General features: G+C 43.7%; 3 protein-coding genes across 8 annotated transcripts in view; 2 read left to right on the plus strand and 1 right to left on the minus strand.

Annotated features, from left to right (window-relative positions):
* Positions 1–1,232: 1,232 nt before the first annotated feature.
* Positions 1,233–10,323, minus strand: EXO1 (exonuclease 1). Its single transcript, XM_032947732.2, has 14 exons — positions 9,963–10,323; positions 9,120–9,325; positions 7,147–7,266; positions 6,626–6,749; positions 6,363–6,500; positions 6,038–6,250; positions 5,741–5,928; positions 5,456–5,552; positions 5,093–5,354; positions 4,672–4,927; positions 4,200–4,584; positions 2,909–3,166; positions 1,769–1,956; positions 1,233–1,658 (listed from the first exon to the last, which is right to left on the minus strand). Exons 2-14 carry the CDS (start codon positions 9,278–9,280, stop codon positions 1,586–1,588), a joined length of 2,463 nt encoding a protein of 820 aa, XP_032803623.1. The 5' UTR covers positions 9,281–9,325; positions 9,963–10,323; the 3' UTR covers positions 1,233–1,585.
* Positions 10,324–10,408: 85 nt separating this feature from the next.
* Positions 10,409–16,073, plus strand: YIPF4 (Yip1 domain family member 4). The gene is made up of 6 exons (XM_032947736.1): positions 10,409–10,806; positions 11,887–12,043; positions 13,577–13,748; positions 13,857–13,934; positions 14,036–14,149; positions 14,513–16,073. Exons 1-6 carry the CDS (start codon positions 10,725–10,727, stop codon positions 14,648–14,650), a joined length of 741 nt encoding a protein of 246 aa, XP_032803627.1. The 5' UTR covers positions 10,409–10,724; the 3' UTR covers positions 14,651–16,073.
* Positions 16,074–21,375: 5,302 nt separating this feature from the next.
* The window catches only part of BIRC6 (baculoviral IAP repeat containing 6), a 165,484-nt gene continuing 161,254 nt past the window's right edge, over positions 21,376–25,605 (plus strand). For all 6 annotated transcript variants that reach the window (XM_032947717.2, XM_032947722.2, XM_032947718.2 and 3 more), the window contains exon 1: positions 21,376–21,600. In XM_032947717.2, the coding sequence (XP_032803608.1) occupies positions 21,426–21,600 (175 nt within the window). In that variant the 5' untranslated portion in view covers positions 21,376–21,425. The remainder of the gene's footprint in view (positions 21,601–25,605) is intronic.

Here is a 25,605-nt window from a genome sequence, read left to right on the forward strand (position 1 = left end):
CAGAAACAATAAAACATGAATTAGAGAGCGTGCGTAGATTGGCAATTCATCACAAGTAGGCTTGGGTAGGACACGTCGTGTTTGCACAAGAGCCTTCATTACGCCTTGGTTCTTCCGGTAAAGTCTTTAAATCAAGATTGAACCGCCTCTACGGGGAGGGTTTCCACACAACTATTAGATATTTTAACAGACTGCAAGCAGTTTTTTTCTTGATGTGGTTGTCGCACCTGATGACGATTGCTTGTGTTGCGATCAAAACGTCGTGATCTATTATTTTTCTACCTACGTGACTTTACCGAAAGAACCAAAGAGTATGGATTCCTGCAGTCATGAAAGCTTCAAATAAAGATAGAGCCTTCATTATCAACTCTTTTTTTCTGGAGGGTCCTGTCAGGTTTGACGGTAGGGGACGATGTTGCCGAGTAATTTGCAGTTACATTTTCAGCATTTGGATATTTGATCAATACCAATTAGATTATACTGCGTTTGTTTTTAGCTATGGAAGAACACCAGAGAACCCAAGAGGTTGGAGAAAATACAAACTCCACACTCAAAGGCACCCGAGACCTTCTTGCAGTGAGGCAGGCACAAGTGTTTACCACTGCACCACCCTGCCCTCCATGAGACCCAATGGTAATGGATGACGGAGTGGTCGCCAAGGGGTGTAACGCTTCCCAAGAGTCGTTCACCGAGATGAACATGTTAACATATTGCCAGAGATCAATTAATTTTATTTCACCGGTACTTTGTGAATCTCACCCGTTTCCACGATACACATTCTATATGAAGCCAAACACATTGTCACGCCTTCGTAAAACGAGCATATTATTTTATGCAGTCAATGATTCACTTAACCATTAACAGTTTGATGTACCAGGTAAACCAATAGGCAGTGCAATGTCTAATATAAATGGCGTACTGCAGTTTTGCAGAGCCTTCAAGTACAATTAGCGGGTGTCATTGTAAGTGCAAATATTTTTGACATCAGGAAAATTGACAAGCAATGTATCTTCTGAAATGAACCTAGTATTTCAGCAGCATATACCATATACAATGACGAGCATGGAAAAGGCACCAAAATTCAGTAGTGATCATGCCTGTTGATGACCAAACTCCAGTTTCACCTGTTACCATATTCCAAGAGATAATTTCGTTTTATTTAACTGGTACTTTGTGTGCGGATCTCACCTGCTTCCACAAGACACATTCTATATGGAGCCAACACATTGTCAAACCTTCTAGTAAAACGACTTTATTAAGTTTTACGAGAAGGCGAGCATGTCATGTTATGCACAGTCAATTATTCACTTAACCATTAAAAGCTTGATGTACCATGTAAACCAATAGGCAGTGTAATGTCTAATAGAAATGGTGTACTGTACAGTGTTGCAATGCCTCTATGTACAATTATTAGTTGTCATTGGAAGTGTAATAATAAAGTGGTATCTTTATAATATAATGAAAATAGAAAAATGTGACAAGCAATGTATCTCCTGAAATAAACCCACACTATCGTGGTTCAGCAGCATATACAGCATACAATGACGAGCCAGGGAAAGGCGCCAACATTCTCTGGCTTGCAAACTTAAAGAGATATGTTGCTCTTCACGGGCGACAGGGGAAGCATACTTCTTGTAGACATCAGGTTCTCGGTTCCCCTACGGGTTGGGTAGGAAATCAAACAGATTTATCCTCACGAAAATTCATATTGTCTATTAACTTTTTAAAGAATACATTTTTTTTTTCAATTCACAAAATTGCAGCCCACCTTTTATATTGGAAATTACTCCAGAGGTTGCTGAGCGTTGGTTGAGAGCCTTGGCTCATGTTCTCAGAGTTGATTTTGTGCTTTTCAGGTTTTTTGCGGCTAAGGCCACTGGCCTTGGCCTGGCCGAACATGTGGGGGCTGTGGATGCCTCCAGAGAGGACCTTGCCTGCCTTCGACAGCCCCACACCCTGCGCAAAGCAGATGTTGTTTTAATGGCGCACTCTGGAATAACTTGAATAGTGTGTGAGATTTTGCAATGCCGCCTAAAAATATCAACCGCTAACTAATCAATTATGATGGCAAGTGCAATTACAAAAAAATATATAAGTTTGAAATTAAGTCTAAATTTTCCCAAAATTAGATTTCTCGGTACGGATCTAAAGAATGTAGATATATTTCGATTTAATGCTTTCGTGGCTGCAGGGATTCATCTTCTTGGTTCTTTCGGTAGTCACGTAGAATGGAAATACAATAATAAAACATAATAAAATAAAATTCTCACGACATTTCGGCCACAACACAAGTAGCCTTTCTTCAGGTGAAGGAACAGAACTGTCAGGACGACAGCGCTTCAATGAAGCTTCAATGATGCGCTGTCGTTCAATGAAGAGCTGTCGTCCCGACAGTTCTGTTCCTTCACCTGAAGAAGGCTACTTGTGTTGTGGCCGAAACGTCGTGAGAATTGTATTTTATTATGTTTTGTTTTTATTATTTTATTTCCATTCTACGTGACTTTACCGAAAGAACAACGAAAATGTAGATATACACAAGACATTTTATAAAAAAAATGTCAACGTCTCACATCACTCTTCTTAAACATCACTCTCACTCAATATACTTGTTAAATATTTTGAACTCTCCTCTGTAAGATATGGAGCCATAGCTTTCACAACATATGTTGAGAAGACAGTCATGAGAAATTAGTAGGGCATCTATAAAAGGATCACCCTGTATATTTGTCCATCATTATTCAGGTTTACATAAACATGTTAAGATTTACACTTTTTGGTATGCGTAGGCTCTGGAAATGAGTGGCATTTGCTCTATTTTGAAACGGTAAGAATGCAGCTGGTCAAGTTGGTGGCATTGCTGAAGTTAATTACACGATAATAATAGGACTGGAATTATTTGTAAAATTACCTTAAAATGCTGATTGGGTGGACAGCTTGGAACATCCTGTGCAGGAGAGGTAACAATAATTCCTCTGGCAGGAGATTGGAGGCTGGCATGTGGTAATGATGGTGGGGAGGATGAGAGGGAGGCCTCATGGCCATCCTCAGTCTCACTCAGGTTGCCACCACCATCTCCTGCTGCCCGAGTCTGTAAACATCTTTGATCCATTTGAGCAAATGGATTTAACGTATTTGTGCTTGGTAGGTTCGTTGTTGAAACTGCTTCCTGTTGGAAAATAAAATGTACACCACAATGTTATTACTGACGCATACAGGAGACTCTTAAATATTGCGGGGGTTACGTTCTTTGAAAGTTCCGCAAAAGTCAAAACCACGATATTCAATACTTAAGCCTTACCTAAATAATGGGGTAAGGTACATGACAACCAAAAAGACACATCACAATTTAAACCAGTACTGTATGCCAAATAAACGAATAACTAAATAACTGAAATGAACATGTAAAAACCCTATATAAAAATGTGTTGAGACAATAGTATAAATCCTGTATTTACCGATGATGATCCAAAGCTTGTGTTTGTCCACAAGTGTGGGGCGATAGTGTAGCGGTTAGCGCATTGTGCTACGAACCCGGCGACCGGAGTTCGATTCCCGCTCACAGCCAACACCAGTGATAATTATCTGAACCGATCATGGGACTCTCCCTAGGTCGACGCCACCTAAAATGAGTACCTGGTGCGGTCTGTAAACATCACCACTGGGGAGATGAAACGGCGGCCAGGCATGGTGTTGGCCACCCACCCCCTCGTTTGCCATGCCAGCCTTTATCGGTGCTCGCTAACAGCACTTACGCCAACAGTCTGTTAGTAGGCTATAATATGGTTCTTTGTCCGTGAGATGCTTGCATGGCAAAAGTTGATGTGCCACTGACTGCCTCGCATCCCTCGCCCGCCCCACGGTATCAGCCAATGATACATTAGACTCGCGAAAGGCCAAAACTAGGACAGTGCATATTATTATCAGAGTTGTCTCTTTTGTTTGCATTTTGACTGCTTGTGTTGTGGTTATTGCAAACATGATGCCTTGAATAAAGTTGTCAGTTTTTGTGCCCGTTAAAAGGGTAAAACCTATTACTATAGGCCAAAACGAACCCCCGCGCGAGATAAATTGGTATACAAAGAGGTTGACCGAAATAGGTCGAAATCGCGAACGTAAACCCGCGATATTCAAGGTTCTCCTGTGTAAAATAATGCATTATCACCTCATTTATTAACAAGGAAAATAAGTATAATTCAAACCTGTGGTTGCCTTCTAAAACGACTAAGTCTGTCGATGGCAGAGTTGCTTTCTTGTGCATGTCTTGTCGTGCTCCCGGACCAACTGAAGGCAGTTGCAGTCACCTGCCGTGGCTGTGCACTGAATATTTTACTTTCCGTCATTGTGACATTCTCTGTAAAATGTGAAAGTGGTGACTCTTCATCTTGTGCTGAGGATGTCAGACATTGTGTCTCCTTTAAGGTTGATGACACTTCTCTTGATTGGTTTGAACTGCCAGTTAGTTCTTGATCAACTGTTGTCTCTGACTGTCCTTGATCTTTACCAGACTTGACCTCGGTTTGACTTGGCGATAATGATTTTACCAAGTTTGGTGATTGTGCTTCTTCTTTTGATGGGTAGAAAAACCTAAAAAAATATATTAGACGAAATAACAGCTCACATTTTATTCCTGACAAAAGCTGTTAAATATGTTTAAATGTTGCTGAGAATTACCTGCTTCTTGTGCCAGGTGTGAACACAATTTCTTGCTGGTGATCCTTCCTGTTCAACAGGCGGGTGAACCTGCTCTTGTGATTGGAAACGTTGGAGCTGTGCTTCACTTGTTGTTGCTGAGAACATGATTGTTCACTCCCAACTCCACCCTCTCTCAAGGGAAGGCTGTCTGTTACATCTGAGCTTTTGCACATTTTTTTGTTTCCGGAAAAGCAATACTGTTCAAGTAGGTCCATTTCCAACACCTGTGACTCGTCTGCGTGAAAACATTCAAAGCAGCAAAAAGATCAACATGCACAATGACGTACCGTCCACAAAAAACCGTTGTCAACTTTTACAGGCATACAACAGATTTAGTTAACGACATAAAATATATTTACCAATGTATGAACCGACAAAATGTTTTCTACGTGCAACGCACCATGCCTCTGCCTCTTGGAAGCCGCATCTGTCTTGCGTGACTTCATGAAAGACATATCAATGACTCTCTCCTTCCCTTTCATGCAGCCACTCCTTACTGGAAGTATCTGGTTCTCTGCTTTGACTGGGGAAAGGCCATTGCCTGCAGAAACACCATCCTTGCCAGCAGGGCGGTATCTTTTGTCCCAAATGCTCAGCATGTGTGTATTAGTTTCCACACGCCGTGAATTACGATACCAGCTGTGACTCTTCACAGCAACAGGCTAATGCCAAAACCAGAGAAAAGCACAAGTTAACACAAATAATATTTCGACAAAAGTCCTCTGTTTGATAGGCAAACTGTTTAAATGTGCATGTGCATTACCTTGCTTATGTCTGGATTGAAGTTATCTATTTTGATCATGGTGTTGATATCGATGTTACCCAGTGCAATCTGCAGGGCCTGAGAACTGTCGATCCATCTGTTTAATAGTATAATGTAAGGTCAAAGTACAATTGTTATTTTCTTAGGTGTTGGAATGTCACTCACTTTTTTCCAAATAAAACTTGATCGGTATTAATCTAGCACATAACCGAATAATTCTGGGCGTGATATCAGGCTTTGTTAATGTGGGCCTGTTTTCTTGCTAACAATGCTTTGAAAGGATACGCCCCTGCGTAGGACAGCTGGCTGGAGTCAAGATCCTCGGGATATGGGTTGAGGGGACACAGTTGCCGGGATATCGGGTCAAAAACTAGCTGGTAGCGGAAGGTGTTCTCAGCACGTACAAATCCCTCGATGTACTCCTCCGGCACAGTCACATTCATCTTAAGGTAATGGCCCATTTTTCGGATTACCTATATTCAAGGAACACGCATGGGTACAGGAAAAAACATTAATGCAATCATTAAAGTAATGTGTTGTCACAACAGAAAAAAATCGAAATGGCTTGGCTGTGGACAGTACCTTCACTACATTGGGGTTATTGGACAACTTGAGGACCTTGCTGGCTTTCACCAAGCCAATGCCTGGAATGGAGGGCAGGTAGTCACATCCAGAGAGAATGCACATGTGGCGGAACTTCTCTTCTGTGAAGTAATTGCCCAGGTGTGTAACACGGCCAAGTCGAGACCGAGAAATTTCAACTCCATTCCCTGACTGATCCATCTTGAGAATTACCTGAAAATCAAAACACGTTTGATTTGACCTCAGAAATAAATGTAGTTTTAAAAATTAAAGTCTTGATTAACATAAAACAAGATAGGCTCTGTTGTTCAAAAGAGAACATTACCTTGTCACATCCAAATGCAAGCAAATCGGAGTCTTCTGTGATGACTGCTTGAGCGATCCCAGCCCGGTTCAAGTAGGCAAGCTGTGCATCGGCCTCGTACGGAGCGACGATGCAGTCCACACCCCGGGCACGTGCTGCCTGCAGGGGTCAAGCACTTCACTTGTATACAACCTTCAAGGTATACACCTTGGAAAATACTTAAGCACTCATTATATAGTACACATTGAGTGAAGCTTGGTTTGAAGATGTCCTGCGTGTGGTACCTTGATGACCTCTAGAGCCATCTGTGGGGTGACGTTGATGCAGCGTGTGAAGCAGGCACGCGCCTCTGACACTTTTCCTTCCCGCAGCAGCTGCTTGCCTTTCTGTAGGTTCACCTGCCGCCTCCTACACTCGCACACAATGGTGGCAATAGATTAAAATTTCATGTCTCGACATATTGCTGTTTCATTTGAGTATCTGCACTATTCAGAATCAGAATCTTTATTTAGACTTGAGGAATCCGATGAGCAATAAAGCTCTTTTCACGGATGTCCAGTACAGAAATAAGTCAACCTACCAATGTATTCCATTCACCAATTGGAAGTAACCTGGAATGCAGTACGGAACTGGTGGATGTGCCAAGTAGAATCAGATAATATCGAAGATGCAGAGTATTTGTCAATATACTGTATTGTGCTTGGATAGAGCTCACACTTTTTCATTTAACACTTGGCCATCAAGCCCTGGCAGATGCTACCGTGGCTTTATGGCAGATGCTGCCTTTTTATTCTTTGACACTCACTCTCTCCTCGATTTCTCCACTTCTTTCTTGGAGGGCAGCATGCAACCATCAAACACCAGGATTGGTTTCACATCACAGCCCAGCAGCATCTCAATGAACTTGACGCAGTAGAACACATACCTGAACACAACGTGCATAACAATGTTATTCATTTTTTCTCTCTTCTAGTGGATGTTTTTTCTTTGACATTTACTTTACAATAACTGTAGTAATACTTGACACGTGTACTAATAACCTGGGGGAAAGCTGTGGCACGATTGTTAGAGCACTTCACGATGAATCTGGCGACCCGTGTTCAATTCCCAGCCATGGCTGACATCAGTGGCGAGTAATATCTCAACTGATCCTGACTCTCTTCCCCCCTTCACCAACCTATATTAGCCAGCATGATTATGGTCATACAAACCCAATAACCCAAAGGTGTAAAGAGTTCTTCATCCAGCAGTGGATTGACAAAAGGCTGTAAGTTGTTGTGTTGGGAGAATATATCAATACTCCATCATTCCTTACAATAAGCGTTAACAATCCATTCTAGTTTAGCTAAGAGGGTCTGTTTAGCAAGAGATGCATCTACGACAAAGTGATTACCTAACTTTGATTTAATTGAGCCAGTATACAGTGGCGGCGAAATGTATACCACGTTTGGAAGGGCCAACGCCTGGAGACCTGCAAGTGTGACTGCCAGGCTATAGAAATCCAAGAGGCCAGAGGGTAGTGGTCGGCAACCTACGTTTCCGGAGTCACGTACGGCTCTTCAAGGACTGCTTCGTGACATTATACACATGCATTGTGGTTCTTGAATTTTTTACCGAATACGTAAAAAATGGCTCTTGTTATTTTGATTGCGGACCCCTGCCATAGGGGGTTCGTAAAGAGATATGAGATTCGACGATGCATTCAATTTCACCCACACTACTCATCAGTTGTGTCATGTGGTTTGCATGGGCCCTGATGCAATTAATTAAATGGGGTTTCCTGTCCAAATTCCCCTCTTCGTAGCGCAGTGCCTGGGTCCCTCTTACCCGTGGGCCCTCGTGCAGCTGCACTGCCTGAAATCTCCCAAGCAAGCCCATTGCCCTGCTGCTCACTATAGAGTAATGGAGCCTGTAATCAACTTTAACAAGTGGCCATGTAGAAAACGGCGGGGGTTAAAAACATAGTGATTTCGTCACTACATCTAGTTACTTGTTTGGGTTTCCCTAGCAATAACACAGTGTTCAAAGAATTATGGAAAGATCTATCAACATCACATTATGCAGAATTAGAAGTATATAGAGGATCCTGTATCATTTTACTCTGTTTAATAATTGTCAAATTGTCTCGTGATCTATTTGATGACTTTAGAATATATAGTGACATCCCGAGACTTCATGAGGTTTGTGACTTCTGCTTTAAGGCATTTGAACACTGGAAACAAGTATAATAGTGTTTAGTTTGTTGTCATTCTCCCGCACTTCCGATTAGCACTGTCTACGTACGGTGCGAAAGAAGTTCAACGTACATAATTTTGGATGTGTGACACACGGTTTTCACTCGTCAAGAGAACGCGAGAACAATCCAAGGTGGCCCGAAACCACAAACAAGATCTAGATTTGAAGTTTTCGTGACTGCAGGGATCCATACTTATTCTTGGTTCTTTCGGTAAAGTCACGTAGGTATATAATACATTAAATCACGACGTTTCGGGCGCAACACAAGCGTCTTCATCCGGGCAGCACTCCACTTCCCCCCCTCCCTCTCTTACCTATATAACCTCGTATTACGGGAATCCTTCTACCCACTTCAGCAATTATTACTGTGGTTGTCCCACCTGATGACGGGACGCTTTGTGTGTTGCGCCCGAAACGTCGTGATTTAATGTATTTTACACCTACGTGACTTTAGAGCACAAACAAGATTTCTGCCAGCACGTGCGACCAAACAATTGCCCAAGATTTGTGGTCCTATAGGTGGGGTGGTTTGGTAAGCAGTACTGGTCAGTCTTCTCGCCCTTGGCCAGGCGGTCGGCGCACGCGAAGGCCCCCTTGTGCAGCCAGCAGTAGGTGTCCACGGCCACGGTCTGTCCGCGGTAGCGGCTCACGTTCACGGGCTCCGACGCCTCCTTCAGGAACTGCAGAAGCCCCGAGATCCCCATGGGGGAACGGCGATGAGGGGCGATGGGTAGACAAATTGGGGGGGGCTGGGGAGAAAAGAGATTAAAGGAAATACAAATAAAATCAATTAAATCACGACGTTTCGATCGCACGACGTTTCGATCGCACGACGTTTCGATCGCACGACGTTTCGATCGCACGACGTTTCGATCGCACGACGTTTCGATCGCACGACGTTTCGATCGCACGACGTTTCGATCGCACGACGTTTCGATCGCACGACGTTTCGATCGCACGACGTTTCGATCGAATGAAATCACGACGTTTCGATCGAAACGTGATTTAATTTATTTTTTTATACCTACGTGGCTTTACCGAAAGAACCAAAGAGTATGGATCCCTGCAGTCACGAAAACTTCAAATCTAGATTGAGATGAACGGAGATGGCGTTAGGGCCGGGAGGAGGGCGGAATCTCGGGACAGTACAGGGGGGGAAATATGCCAGATAGGAGACTATCAGAGAGGAGACAAAGATAGGGGGGGGTAGGGGACAGTGGCGATAGAATGGAGAGAGGAGACAGCCAAGACACAGAAAACAATTGCGGGAGACAACGAACTTCATTCTCCGACCGTGCGCATTCCGACAACCGGCAGTGAACAATGAACGGTTCTAAATGACGAGAGCGCGGTTACTGTACTGCAGTTGAGAGCCAGCGTGTGTACCGAGCAGAGAGGTTTGACGGTGGTGATGAAAGTTGGTGATGAAAAACAACGATAGGTAGGTTGATGGATGGCCTCGGCGCTGACGGGAGGTGCCGAAAGTAGTTCGCGAGCGGAGAGCGGCGCGCGACTGTGACTCGTGCCGTTGATTACAAACGCCGATATATATTTGAAACAAAAAAATCAAATCTCACAGGCTCCGACGAGGAGGAGCCTGTGCGGGTGATTGTTGTTATGTTTATACGGGAATATTAGTTACGACCGTCGTCTTTATTGTATCCGCGTCGCTCTTCAATTGCGATGGACTTGGAACAGCGCCGCGAAGCCGGCGTTAGATCACTGCGCGGTGGCGTTCTCGCGCCAAATTCCCGCGCGCCGCTCGCTGATTGGTGCAGCGGCGGCGTTGGCTCCTCCTCCTCATTAACATAACCACAACAAACCCAACGCTGAAAACAAATGTCGGGGATTAAAACAATACACCGACGTGTTAAATCACCCGTTGCGATAATAAGACAGCGCCAGTTGTTAGGGTTCGTTTTTTTAAATTTTTACATTTTGTAAATAAAATAATAACTCGCCCCGGTAGCGACGTGGAGATTTCCCGTGGGGCTCCGCGCGGGTAGCGATGGCGGCGCGGCCTAGCAAAGGCGCGCGATAGGCGAGGCCTCGGTCTGCCGACAACAGCGTAAGTCATCACAGGAGCGAAAACAACAAGAACAACAAAAACAACAATTATTATTATTACAGCCACTACTACTCGCTGAGATGAATCCTCCGAACGTGCCACAGGAGCGGTTCGCGCCCGGGAACGGCGACTTCACGTTCGTGGCGTCGCCAGGGAACGAGGGTGAGCGCGGAGTTGACGGGGCTACACGGCGAGGAGGGTTCAATGCGTAAAGTGGTTTAGCGCCTCCTAAGTCATCGGACTCGAGGCAACTGTTACACTCAAAGGTGGTCTGTGCGATCGACCACTGTTAACTTGGGTGTTATCAGCGCCATCTCGCCAGTTTGTCGCGCCGACCAGCGTGGCGAAGTATGGTCAAACACAACCCGCCGTGAGCTGAACGGAGTCAGGAAATCATAATCCAGCAGTGGATTAACCAAAGGGCTGTACACGTTCCCCCGTCTGCCCTGTACCCCAGTTTCATTGTCTGTCCACTGTCTTCATGTCCCCTTATAATCTGTCTTCCTGGACTGGGCACTCCGCAGTTGTCCCCCCACCCCTCTCCCTGTCTGCACATCTTTCTTGTCCATCTCTTGCTGTCTCACCGCACCGCCACCAGGTCTGCTTGGAATCTTCGTTACTCGACCACTTGCTTGCTCTGTGCTCATCTGTGACCGTGTCTCTCTTGCCTACTCCTTGCACTGTCATGCCTGCATGCTTGTCCCCGTATCATCACATGCAGTATCTACACTATGTAAGCAGAACTCTGCTCTGTTTCCACAAAAAAAAAAAACATAAAATGTTTAGCTGCTGGATTTCCAACCCAATAATATCCAGAAGCTATTGTTTAACCAAGCAAACCCTGGGCCGGTTTTGTCCGACAGGGCAGGGAGTCTCATCGGAGTTCAGGGTAAACATTCTGCTGCGTTACCAGTTCTTGGCAATAGCACTCCATCAAAACTATTGGGCTTATTCAACGTAAGAAGCAATACAGTATCCAAACTCATGCGTTGTTGTGGAGAATTATGGGTAAAAGTGTATGTGAACAGATTTTGTTTCTGGCTCCACTCAAGTGTCGGTTTTCCTCGCATCAGAACTGTCTCGGGTTCATCTTATTACACGCATCGCTGCCTTTGGGACTCCAAATCTCACTGCCTTGTCTCTTCATCTGCCTGGATTTTTTTTCTCAGCCTGCTTGTTGACGTATCGAACTGCTTTGCTATTTACTTTATTGCGCTAAGAGAAAGACATTGTGACTTCCAGATCTGAGTGGTAACATAGCAGCGGAGGACGTGAAGGTGCAGTTTGGTGAGGACGTGAAGACTGACTCCACCGCTTCGACCTTCCTGCGCAAGAAGGGCTATGGCTGGCTCCTGGAGGTGGAGGAGGGTGATGAACCAGAAGATAGCAAGCCGCTGCTGTAAGCCTCAGTCATGAGTGTGTGTGATCAATAGCCAGGACCGTGCAATTGTGATTTGCCACAATTGAAAAAAGTAAACCAATGAAGGCAATGTTTGTGAAAAGTGTTTATACAGTATAATTGTCTTCAAATAACCACTCCAAGAGTGATTCGGGGCAGTATCATGACCCAGCGGTAGCACGTTTGCAACTTGTTGCAGGGATTTGCTGTTTGAACACAGCAGACCGCCCTGGTTATTCGTGTGGGTATATTAACCATAATTGACACCAGCAGTCATTGTTCCATACTGGCAGATTTTAGCCTAATAGAGTTTTTTTTGGGTTAGATCGCGTAAATATAAATGTGTCTTTAAACCCACCACCACCTGACACATCCAATTTTGTAAGGTTTGTCACATATACTAAATATGGCAATTAGTTACTAGTTCAGCACACCGGTGTGTTGGAGAGTAAACACAACATTTACAATTCGAGTACCGATGTTTCGCCAGTGATTACAACCACCAGTCTGATCAGAGGACAGCCAAAATTGTTGAGAAATCCTGTTCTAAAGAGGGATAGATGTGATGTCATCACTTGTAAGCCAATCGGGTGCAAAAACCAGAGGGGGGAGGTTAATGTTTTCATATAAATTACAATGGATATCTATTGTTGGTGGGTTATTCACAGTTAATCAACATGCATAATGTAAAGCACATGTATGTACATTATGCACGTACATTCTGACGTTTTTGGGTCAAAAAATTGCAATACCTGTTCTTAGCTGCTCAGTTAATCACCATCGACGTATGGTGACCTTGTATAGGTGTTGTGGGTATAAAACTTCGCAGAGACGTCTGCTAGCGTGCTCTATTGTCTCGGGACTATGCGCTCACGGGTCCTCCGCTAAGGAACCTACGGGCGGCTAGGCTGACCCGACATAGCCAGGGTGTACGGGTCTCACCACTGGTCCGCTCCAACCCGGCTCTGACAAGAGCCTCGGTTGAGGGTTCCCGGGGTGCTAGTCTTTAGACGTCTTCGGGTCTTGAGTGGACGAACACTGCTGGTCCCATTGAGAGGACCGGCTTTTATACACGAGTTGGGGCTTACCCCGCCAATAGCCACTCCTCCCCTCTCGAACCTTCCAGAGGGTTCTGGAAGGGTCCGGAATGAACCGTTTGCCCCCAGCCCCCACCCCTTGGGGGTCTGAGTCTCCACCTCCGGTCACACTAAGATACCCGGGGGGGGGGTTACCTTAGGCTAACCGCCACACACCCCGTTAAACCTCCCGGCTGCCCCCTATCGGCCTATGAGTGTGGTTAAATAACATACAGCGCCCTGGCAACGGCGCTACATCGGCATGCAATTAAACAGTGTATTACTTGATAATATGCTTCCATGCAGCACTAAACCTGTAGCTATCAGAACGGTTAATATCATTATTATTTCTCTCTATTTCAATGGATTTTCTAATTAGTCTTTGCCAGTAGTAACTAGTTTTAACACTTCATTCATATGAATGACTCTGTTATGATATATCTGTTGTGCTGCACAGGGAGGAGCTTGACATCGACCTGAAGGATATCTATTACAAACTACGATGTGTCCTTATGCCATTGCCGGCACTTGGCTTTAACCGCCAGGTTGTGCGAGACAATCCTGACTTCTGGGGGCCACTGGCTGTGGTTCTCTTCTTTGCCATGGTTTCTCTCTATGGCCAATTCAGGGTAAGTTTCACAAAGTTTTTCTTTAGTTTTAGCCACTTAATTAGTGAATAGTCGTTTTTTTAACTGAAATTACAATATTGACGTAACATGTTTTTATTTTCTCTGCAGGTAGTTTCATGGATTATAACAATATGGATCTTTGGTTCCTTGACCATCTTCCTGTTGGCAAGAGTTTTGGGTGGAGAGGTCAGAAACCTAATAATTTTTTTTTAAAATATTATATTTGAATTATATTGCCTATGTGTTCTTAAAGTATATCAAAATAAATAATTATTTTCTGTGTGCAGGTGTCCTATGGGCAGGTTTTGGGAGTGATTGGGTACTCCCTCCTGCCACTCGTAGTAATTGTGCCTATGCTGCTGGTGGTGACCTCTTTTGACTTTCTATCTGTTCTTGTCAAGGTAAGACATTCATAATACAAGTTTGTTGGGTTAGATCGCGTAAATATAAATGTCGTTAAACCCGCCACAATCCGACAGCCACTTAATAAGGTTTGTCACGTAAACAACATGCCATTTCCATACTAGTACAGCACACCGGTGTATTGGAAAGCAAATCCAGAACATTTACAATCTGAGTGATGTTTCGCAGTAATTACAACAGGCATCATCAGGCGGCAGTCAGATTTGAGGACAAATCCTCCTGTTTCGTTCCTTAAATCGAGGGATACATTTATAAATGTTAAATATATTTTCCAAAATGCTTGCTTTTTTCACAACATTTGATTATTAAATCGTTTTTAAGTGTTTGTTTTGTACTTTCAGCTGTTTGGTGTTTTTTGGTCGGCATATAGTGCTGCTTCACTTCTTGTTGGAGACGAGTTCAAGGCGAAGAAGCCTCTCCTCATCTACCCCATATTTCTACTTTACATTTACTTCCTGTCCCTCTACAGTGGGGCCTGAAATATGTATATTTCACAACAGATGTTAAATTTATTTTAAAATCATGTATGCCCTTGTTATCATGTATGCCTTTGTTACATGTATGCCCTTGTTACATTTAATTCAGTAAATAAATAAGCTTTTATGGCAAAGTTTGACAGATGCTGCAAATAATTCTACCTCGGTTTTTGCAAAATCCTCATTTATGGTTTTGATCCTGATAGGTTAACATAAATCTTTGACCAAAGGAATCTGGAAAACCCAAGGTGGAATTTATCGCAGCCCCAAAACTCACACAATCCGGGGTATAGACAGTTATTAATAGCAGTAACACTTGCATATAAAAAGTACGTTTAAGTACTTTTTATATACGTTTAAAGGGGGATAATTTAAACTAATGCAGACTAACTTGCTCTAAGAATATGGAGACAACCAATTTCTCTTCTAGTCCCAGAAAAACTGAATGGAAAAATCTGTACTCATTGCGATTTACTCATCCAATACTCTATGCAGATATCATTCAGAATGTTTCGTTTGCCAGGATGTGTTACCATCATAAATGAATGACATTCTACCACCCTATACAGATATGTGTAAAGAAGATATATTTTCTAGTGCTCTACTCTTAATAGTTCATAATGTAATCCTTGTGGTGCTTGGGTTTTTGTTTGTTTAGAAGTGCTTCAAAATTGTTGCATGGGTAAAGCACATTGCAGGTACAATATACAAAGGTATACAAATAAAAATAGCTGTCACTTTATGGGATTATTTCGGTAAATGTGTTCACATTAATTGCATATTTTTATGTTTAGCAGCTTTTTAAACAAACACGTTTTATTAGTAAATCAGTTAATATCTTGGTTAACTGGGATCTTTTCAAAAATTCAGTCATTTGAATTATACACCAACATAACTAATCTGTTGAGTTATAGCTAAGGGCTGAAGAAAAATAGTGCAATACTCACTGGAAAGTACAATATTAAATTAGCAGGCAAATTATACATTTTATTTTTCAATCGAATATTCTATAAATTGTTTCTTTACTGTAACATTGGTATAACTATTATTGCATTTTGTGCAACTGAGTCGGTTTTGCTTAACTTTAAAATATTGGTATGTACAATGTGATTAGTCTAAAAGATGAGAGTAATGTTTAGTAAAAAGTACGGAATATTACTTTCGCCTTTTATTATATTCATGCAATATAATGTACTTAGCAAATGTTAAATGATCATTTTTGTTTCATTGAATGGGACTCGGCAGTTTAAGAACCCATGAATTGTTTACATATGTATACAGCGAGATGCATTTTGTATATGATCCGTAATGTTTATAGTTTTGGGTTTGTATACATATACATGTTTGTATACATATGAAGAATTCCTCCTTCTGATTCCTTATTTCATTTTGGTGTATTAAAACTAATAAAGGAATGGGAAATAAACTCCAGCTTATGTGTCGTGCATTACCATGTTTTACGAAATAGTGAAACATGCATCAGTACAACAAGCCAAGTTACAGTAATCTTTGTCAAAGTAACACACTCAATTACTTAAACACCCTTTTCTATTCTAGTGTTACACATGGTTCAGAATCGGAATATTTATACTGGAGGAATTTGATGAGCTATAAAGCTATTTTTCACATGTCCAGTAGGGGCACAAAAACATGAGTGCAAAGTACAAGAAAGGTAAACATCTTCCAAACATCATCCCCATCCTACCTCGGCAAAGCCCACTGAGGTATTAACTTTTTTTTCACAAGTGACCTGGCCACATGATAGCTCACCAAAGTTGCCCATCATTTGGACATTTAAGCACTAAAATACAGTGTCATCTAAATGATCTTAATGCATGTTTCTAAACGTGGAGGGAAACAACCGGAGGTTGTGTATCATTACCACAACAGTGTTTATATTTTGCCATTCTTTTGCAAAGGCAGCACATTTGTGCATCTTGTACCAAAGCCGTTCATCTCGTTTCCACTGCACTTGACAAAGGATTTTTTTCAGCTGTAGAATATACCTATGCAGTTATGTTCGTCACACCTGAGTGGTTAACCCTATACACGTCTTTAAGGAGCCCTGCAAATATGCTGTGCTTCCAATACGACGCTGCATTTGGGGAGGAAAAATGTAGGAGCATCGACAGTGCAATATATTTTTCTGCACTGCCTTTTGCTGTAAACCTTGTAGCTCTGCAGCCTGTTACATGTTGGGCGCCTCGTGGTCACACATCCAAGCTCTTCAGTTTCACCCCTGCTTAGCTTCCGAGTTTTGATGAGATTTAATGCATTCCGATAAAACAGGAAACTTACGCAACTACTAACCTCTCGGCCAAAAACTCTAAGGTTTGTTTCAGGGTGGTTCAAGTAATTCCTAGACTTTGCTCAGATAAAGAAAAAAACGTTTTAATTGGAATATCATGGCAGCTCTCCTATCTCTCAACATAGTTTCCATTGATGTAACAACACGTCTCCCACTGATGTACAAGTGCCTTAATGCCTACAGCAGGGGCGGCCAACCTTTAACAGACCAAGAGCCACGAAGAACCCAGGAGTTCTGCAATTTATATACAGTATCTTCAATTCGTTATTTTTTGCTACTGTGATAGCATGTTCTGCGTTATGCCCCTTCAATAGAGCCGCATGTGGTGGATTAAAGAGGCGCATGCGGGTCAGGAGACGTAAATTGACCACCATTGGCCTGGGGTGGGCAAATATTTTAACTCGCGGGCCACAATGGGTTCTAAAATTTGACAGAGGGGCCGGGCCAGGAACAGATGGATGGAGTGTTTGTGTGAACTAATATAAATGACATGTAAAAATCATTACATGAAAGAATTTGGCCTTTAACAGGTAGAAAAGCATTTATTTGCAAGGCAATTTAACAAATTGCACGAACATGAACAATACAAAAACATATTCTTAGTTCTTTCGGTAAAGTCACGTTGAAGGGAAACAATAAAATAATAAAATAATTTCTGCCTTAGCAATCATTGGAAAGATTTGATAAACAATTTCAGGTCTTAATTGATTGTTCACGCTTACAGTGGCTTTCAGACAGCATACATTATGAAAAAAAAATTCGTCTCCCCCCCTCCTCTTTTCAGAATATAGATGGACTAGTCCTAAATAAACTGCCAAATCGCTGCGCGTGGCGCTAACGTTTTTTTATAAATGCACCGTTTAAAAATAAATTTATGCAAACCGACACACCTGAAGACGACCGTTTGTGTTATGGTTGAAACGTCGTGAGAATTTTTATTGTTTTATATATATTTTATTATTTTATTGTTTCCCTTCAACGTGACTTTACCGAAAGAACTAAGAATATGAATTACTGCAGTCACGAAAGCTTTAAATCAAAATTTAATACAAAAACATGTCGTAATTCCCAGTCAAAGTGCGCCATCTAATGGGGAAATGGGGGCATTACAGGAGAAAGATAAACATTTAATTTAATAATAATATTTGGACAAGTTCGGCGGACCGGATTAAAAAGCCCCACGGGCCGTATACGGCCCGGGGGCCGTACTTTGCCCATGTCTAGCCTACAGCATCGAAGGAAATGTCCCCGCTTGAACCATTTGTGGACACATTTTAACTCGACTGGAATGTGTTGGCCACACACGAGTGCTTCTTCGAAAGACCAAAATACATCGCTGCGAGCCAAGGTCTGAGCCTGCTCCTGTGGTCCGTGGCACATAGCGGCGAATACAAAAAAAACTCTTCATGGACCGCATTCGATCTCCACAAGTGGGCTGGGCTAAGGCAGAGCTGGAGAGCTTCAAGGGAAATGCCGAGGTAACGGATGTTGTGTTTTTTCCCCCACGAGTACAAGAAAAGGTTGTGCTGACTTACTTTGTTGTGTCGCAACAGATTTTTTTTGGATTTGCTTTGGGGCCGTCCATAAATGACGTCACACACCTGGCGAGGGGGGGGTGTCAGACATTTGTGACGATGTGTGACGATGGGGGGGGGGGTGTTTGAGAAATGTGACGTCACATACAAATGCGCAACTTGAAATACATATAGACAACACGTTCTACTTAATTAAATAGACTTTTTAATAAATGTTTACTCCTACAACGTGCAGCGCCACATTAAATACACACTACAATGACAATAGTTTAAAGCGATTTGAAGCATGTTTTATATATTTTTTTTGGGGGGGGGGGCAGAGCTTTGTGACGTCATATTTGAGGGGGGTCTGACTCTTTGTGACGCCGTGTGACGAAGGGGGGGGAGGTCAAAAATCGCGTGACGTCATTTATGAACGGCCTCTTTATTCTTGGATATAAACAGTATAAACTTATATTCTTGGTTCTTTCGGTAAAGTCACGTTGAAGGGAAACAATAACGTGACTTTACCGAAAGAGCCAATAATATGAATCACTGCAGTCACGAAAGCTTTAAATCAAAAAGTATAAACTTAATCGACCTATACGGCACAAATGCGTCATTTGTGCGTTTTTAAGTCTAACCTCTGCGGTGTGCCGCGGATTAGACGATCCGCGCTGTGACCCCCCTTTATGTGAACGCGGATCATTGTATTTCTGCTGTACAGTAAAAGCATTTGCCAGTCCAGCTGTGTCTTATCAAGCGTGCCTGACTGCCGAAGACACACTGAATGTCGAAACCGATCCAGAGTTTGCCTTTCTTGAACCAATGCTGCCGAAATGATGCACTCCCCGAAGGCCGTGTGACTGATGTATCCACAATATAGGTTTTTTTGCGTTAGATCGTGTAAATATATCGTTAAACCCGCCACAGCCAATTAGTAAGGTTTGTCACGTAAACAGAACATGCCAATTCGTTACTACATTTACATTTGTAAATGTTGTGGATTTGCTCTCCAACACACCGGTGTGCTGTACAAATAACGAATTGCCACTGCTATTCATTGGCGTAAAATAAAATGTTTCGCTCCGGATGACGCTGCAAAGTATTATCTGTATTTTGATTTAGCGGGCTGCTGATTAAAGGTGCATTGGAAAATTTGATACTCCGACCGATGCTTCTGTTGTTGTGGAGTAACTCATGCAGCCAGCTATGGCTCTAGGATTTGGTGTTACATGTTATTTATGTAGATTATTGTAAAAATTCGGTCACATTCCCTATGATTACTGTTACGTTGCAATTATGGCTTTATTTTTTGGTGATTTCGAAAAGTTTTTTTTGGTTTGGACATGTTTATTTTGTTGAGTTAGACTGATGGCCTTAATCTAAATTTTCTTGTTGTTTAACTTGCATCCCACTGGGATTTTTTGCACACAGCGTTGGTGTCCGGTGCTTTTTTCAGGAATATTTTGCTGTTTCTTTTCATGGATTTTCTGTTTGCACAGTCACACAGTCACTTTAAGATGTTTATCTTGTTCGTGTTTTATTTTTATTATTTGTTGTGGTTGCACCCGATTCAAGAGCCGAATGGCTCACAGGGCTATACCAAAATAAATCAACTGAAACTGAAAAATTGACATGTTCTGTTTACGTGACAAACCTTACTAACTGGCTGTGGGTTGGTGACGGGTTTAACGACACATTTTTTTTTTTAATTATGGATGATAGTGGTCGCGAAAGCCTCCTACGTGTTAAACCGACTGATGCGCGTTCACTTGAACCGCGTCCGGGGAGTGTCTGCCTCTTCCGAACACATCGATGGGTGGGGGGCACATCAATTACGGTGCCCAAGCAGCCCGCTGTTGTGAGTGCGTGGCGGCAGGAGACCGCGGCACGCCTCGTCTCCGGCTGTGGAGTGCGTCAAGGCGTGCCGGGTGGACCCGTTTGTCCTGCACGTGAAGAGGTGAAGCTGTCAACATTGGCTCTGTGGCTACTGACGTTTCGGACGACGTCCACTCGCATATAACACATCGACAATACATAGCCATTATTTCATTGCTTCGTTTTTTTTTCTGTATCTGGTACCGGTGTGTGAAAGTCACGCGTAACAAACAAAAAAAGCATTCGCTAAATTAACAAAAAAAACTGATGCGATGTAGACACAAAATACGCGCACGTCACGTGGTGACAAGCGACGTGAAGTGGGCGTATTATCGGTCGACTTTATCGATGTTATTTGTTGACGCATTCCGCCTCAAGCTGTTTTACAAGAACGCTGTCTCCTTGGCCTCGCGGGTTAATGAATAATAAAGCCAGTGAATTCAAGAGTCGCGACATTTCCTCCCACCACTGCCGCTGGTCACACGCGGGCTTGTCACGCCGATCCGCACGTGGCGCGCGTTGTGACACGCGCGGCCATCTTACTAAGGGAAGGGGGTGGGGGGAGCCGGTTGCGAGCCTCCTCACAGCGCCGTGACGCCTTCTTACAGCGCGCCCCGGAGCGCTGGAACAGGAATAAAATGAATTAGCGACAGAATGGATGATAAATTATGTTAATGTGGAAGGAAGCTGCTCGGCGTCAAAGGGGCGGTCTAATGTGGGCGCGCGACAAGATGAATGATAAATTATGTTAATGCTGAAGGAAGCCAATCAGCGCCCACATTAGTCCGCCTCTCGACGCCGATTGACCTTCCTTCGACATTAACATAATTTATCATCCTTGTATCGCGGATTCATTGCACCCATTAGAAGAGAGCTCCGCGCCCCCCCCCTCCCAACAATCCCCTCCCCCCCACCCAACATGGCCTAAAGAAGTCTCCGCTCGCCCGTTCGCGTCACCGCCTCTCGGTTAGTGGGCGTAGCGGACGGAAGTGACGTAACGCGCAGGAGGCGGGGTTGGTGGTGGTGGTGGCGGGGGGTGGGGTCAGACGGTCACGGCCCGTGGTCCGCAGCGAACATGGCCGCGGCGGAGTGGGTGGTGACGAGCGATGGCTGCCTCCGGTGCGAGGAGGGCCTCCACGGCCTGGCCTACCACCCGTCCCTCAACGCCGTGCTCGCCGTCACCCGCAGCGCCACGGTCAAGGTCATCGACGGCACGTCGGGCGCGCTGCTGCAGGTGTCGGGGCTCAACGGTGAGTGCGGCCGAGTGCCGAGTGAGTGGGTTGAGGAAGAGGCGGCGGGGTGGAAGGAGTTCGCCTCCCGCCGCTCTTCCGCGTCGCCCGCTAGCACGGCGCGGGCTCTGCGCTCTGTCGGCCTCTGTCTGTCTCTCGCTTGTCTCCTGCCTCGGTGTCTCTGCCGTGTCTCCACGTCTCTCCGCGTCTCGCCGCGTTCTCCCCTGCCTCTCTCGCGCTGCGTGTCTGTCCGTAGGCTCTCCTCTCCTTCCCCCCTGGGCCTTTTTGGGCCTCTTGTCTCAGGTGCTCTCCCTTTTTCTGCCTGTCACTCGTCTTCTCTAGAGTCTCATCTCACGATCGCTTATCTCTCCAGCCCTCGTCTCTCTGTCTCATCTCTCACATATTTTCGTCTCCCTGTCTCATCTCTCACGTATTTTCGGTCTCCCTGTATCTTCGTTCTCCTATCATCTCCTGTCCTATCCCTGTCTCGCATCGTCTCATGCCGGTATTTTTTATTTCCTCATTTCGGCTTCCCTCTCACAGACTCTCAGTCTTGTTTATCCCCTCGCTTTTTTCCACTTTCACTGTCTCGTTTCCCGCCTTCGTCTCTCTTGTGTTTAACTCTTCCCCCCTCCCCACCTACGTCACCTTTCCACTCTCGTCTCCCCACTGAAGCTTTTCGCCGGTTCTTTCCTCTGCCCTGGTCTTTTCTTCTAGCGTTAGTCGTCTCCACTCCTCTCAATCCCCAGTAATCGTTTCCCCCCCCCTCTTCCAATTTCTCCCTGTCCTCTCTCCTCCATCCCGACATCACTTCTCACCCCCACTTGTATCCGCCGTCTGCCACTTGCCCTCCCCTCTCCACCTCTCCGCCGGCCGCGCCGTCCACCGACAACAACACGACGAGGCTCTTCGCTGCCGTCGGTCGCTCCTCGGCCCTAGCCTCAGACGAGAATGGGGAAGAAGTGGCTGTGACGAAGCCTCCACCACTACCACCATCGCTATACCTCTTCCTCCCCATTTAGTTTCAGCGGCCGCGCTCCAGGCCGCAGGGTTATTGAAGGTGGGGGGGGGGCTCTCCCGTCGTTCACTCCCGAACCAAAGCGGGCCCGGACCCGGCACCGGCCCCAGACCCGGCCCGGGCCCAGTTGAACCGCGTTATTAATTATTGACGGCATCTCGCCGCGTCGCGTTTACGACCTCGCCACCACCCACGTGTAGATAGAGATATGCCGCTTCGATCTGGACCAAAGAGCCAGGGTCCTCCTGCAGGTGCACGCTGCTTTCGTCTCTGCGCTGTCACTCTACCTTTATTGCGTGGTGTGTATTTGGTTGCAACATATTTATGAATTTCTCTCATACGCCACTTCACGGGCTGGTGACATGATTTCCTGAATTGAAAATCAATGTGGAGTGTTCACGTGCGCATGCTGTCCTTTACGACATGGCTTTAACTGCGTGGGTGGTGAGAGGAGGACGCATTTAGACTGCACAATCCCATGTTTATTGGCAAGCCATTGAATATAACATTCCAGAAACACCGGGATGATGGCACTGTGCTCGAGTTCACATCCCAGCAGGTGGTCGATTCATCCCATCATCTCACTGGTTGATAAAAAAATAAGTATGCCTTTGTCCAAAGTCAATTGTGGGCATTTTGTGTAATTCTTGGAAATGCTGTGGTAATATGCAATTTTCGTCATTGGCTCAGAGCTTCCAAAAGAGGTAAACACCGTCATGCACGTGTGTTGAGAATAAAAATACTTAATATTTTAATAACATGATAATTTTTTTAATGTTGTTGATATAACAATGGCAGTTATAAAGAAAATATATACCTTAATGTTTAAAATCCATTCCAAGAATTTACTATTTAGTTTCAACGCAAGTGTGTTTATATAATGATTGATGTAGTTCGATTAAAGTGTCAATTACTGTTGCGGTAAACTCCCTATGAACCTAACTTCCCAGATATCAGATATGGACCCACCTCTTCGCTTGCGTCTATTGTCTTCTCTGAAGGTCAACTTCAGTTTCATAACTTATTTAATTGGTTCTAAATTCTACTCGATGTAAGCAAGTGTTATTTATGATCATAAATTGTTATCTATACACTGCTGGATAAAGTCCTTCCCAAGCAGTCGCTATCTCTCGGTCACGCAATGCAGGAATCCATCTTGCTCCTGCACACAAAACTGATTTCATCTCTCCATCCCCGTATTGGACATCCCCTCAAGCATGTTCCCTCCTTTGCCTGCCACTCTGTCATTAGCCTAGACCGCTGGCCATCTTCCCTTCTGCTCTTTTAACGATATGCCATGCCCTAGCCCACTTACATTCCTCAAAGTCAACAAGATATCTTGAACCGGCGTACGCTCTCTGATCCGCGTGTTTTTTTTTCTGTCTCGGTGTAATTCCTAGCAGCCACTGCTTTCTATGGTTTTATTTTCAGCTTTTTAAATATTTTTTGCTATTTCCAAGTTTCTGATCCATATAGCAGGTAATATAGAATGCACAATACGTTCCTTTTAAGTAAATTGGTATGTTGATTTCCATTAACTTCGGTTTCCCAAGCCAGTGTTGACCACGGTATGTAAATTATTGCATGTGCTGCAACGTATGTGTGAAGATTGACTCCCTATTTTGTTCTTATATTATCATTTATTGGCTGAAAACTTTTGTACTGTGATAGGATATCCAATTAAGACTGTTTTTAAGACCGGTTTAACATAATTCTAGTATAATAAGTGCCTTCTTTTGGCAGCATGAGCCATAGGCACATGTACCAAATGCTAAACTTTGTGTGTGCTTTATAGTCTGATTCTACAAGCATTGTTATCTTTAAACCTTTGAGTTCAGAATTATAAGTAGAGGGTGTTATATTGGCCTCTTTAGTATTCTTATCTATTGAATTATAAGTTCATAAACATATTAGAGTGTAGTTCGGTTTGTGACCTAGTGGACTTTACATAACCTTCACTTGACTGTTGTCATGTGTGTGGTTACTATGCTTGGGGTTTGATGTCACGACGTACATCTATACTGCATCATTAGGTGCCTAAGATATGGCACCAAAACATGCCTCTAGTTAAGTAGTTTTCAGAAACACCAGCTGGAGTGTATGGCCGTTTGGTCCATACCCACGGTGCCCCATTATTGACGAGATGGTGGCCATGCTTGACTCCAGCCAGTTCCACACGTTGGTGTCGTGACATCACACATGGCTTGTGATTCCTAGATTTCTCGGCCGTTTGCACTGAATGTGGAGCTTGATGCGTTTCATATGAAGGTCATCATGTCTAGGCATCATGGAAAAGTTTGAAAGGCGAGATGGTTAGGCATTATTTTTGTTATGTCATTACAATATGTACCGTGCTCACTGCACACTTACAATTAGCTGTGGTAAAATGTATTTAAATACAGACAAACATTTGTCGGTTGTGCATATCCCTTAATCATTTACTTTCATACCTAGGCAAATGTGTTTGTGGTTATGTGGTGAGTGTAAATTATGTATTAAGGTGTGCAAGTGTATGGCAATTGTTAACATCCTAAATCTAGACCATTGTGAAGATTCATGCCATAGAAAATCTACCTCAAAATATGAGGCCAGATTTTCTATGTTATTGTTATTAAAATCTAAGTATTACTATTTCATACATTAAGTATATTTATTCTGGAGTTCTTATGTCGTTATTGTTGTAAGAGAAGTCAAGATTTATCACATGATATTATAACTTTTATTCACAGTAAACCTATGCATAAGACCAATTCCAGGAAAATCGTAGTGTTTTTTTTTTAATATTGCTACTGTTGGTGACCAATGGAGCTCTCCCACGCATTAGTTGGTACCGGCATATATTAGAGAATAAGAAACTGGTTCTTGGGTGCCATAGGCAGTGATCTAATTTGTGTGAGGAAAAGTTCAACCAGCGTGCAGTAACAAAGTACTCACTATTGCAATAGCAAGAAGTGGATATCATAAATAACATATTTTATTTCTGAGAATGGCTTGCTACATCTCTCAAG

The sequence above is a fragment of the Petromyzon marinus genome, chromosome 6 (genome assembly GCF_048934315.1).
Source record: "Petromyzon marinus isolate PM22_M1 ecotype Great Lakes invasive population chromosome 6, UKy_Petmar_22M1.pri1.0, whole genome shotgun sequence".
In the NCBI taxonomy this organism is placed as follows: domain Eukaryota; kingdom Metazoa; phylum Chordata; class Hyperoartia; order Petromyzontiformes; family Petromyzontidae; genus Petromyzon; species Petromyzon marinus.

Excerpts from the sequence above, each read along its gene's own strand:
- EXO1 (XM_032947732.2), bottom strand. The coding sequence starts at position 9,280 with ATGGGGATCTCGGGGCTTCTGCAGTTCCTGAAGGAGGCGTCGGAGCCC. Across the intron at positions 5,929-6,037 it reads ATAACCCCAATGTAGTGAAG|GTAATCCGAAAAATGGGCCA; the intron begins GTACTGTCCACA and ends CCTTGAATATAG. Across the intron at positions 5,553-5,740 it reads CAGCTGTCCTACGCAGGGGC|ATGGATCGACAGTTCTCAGG; the intron begins GTATCCTTTCAA and ends ACTATTAAACAG.
- YIPF4 (XM_032947736.1), top strand. The coding sequence starts at position 10,725 with ATGAATCCTCCGAACGTGCCACAGGAGCGGTTCGCGCCCGGGAACGGC. Across the intron at positions 13,749-13,856 it reads CTCTCTATGGCCAATTCAGG|GTAGTTTCATGGATTATAAC; the intron begins GTAAGTTTCACA and ends TTTTCTCTGCAG. Across the intron at positions 14,150-14,512 it reads TTCTATCTGTTCTTGTCAAG|CTGTTTGGTGTTTTTTGGTC; the intron begins GTAAGACATTCA and ends TTGTACTTTCAG.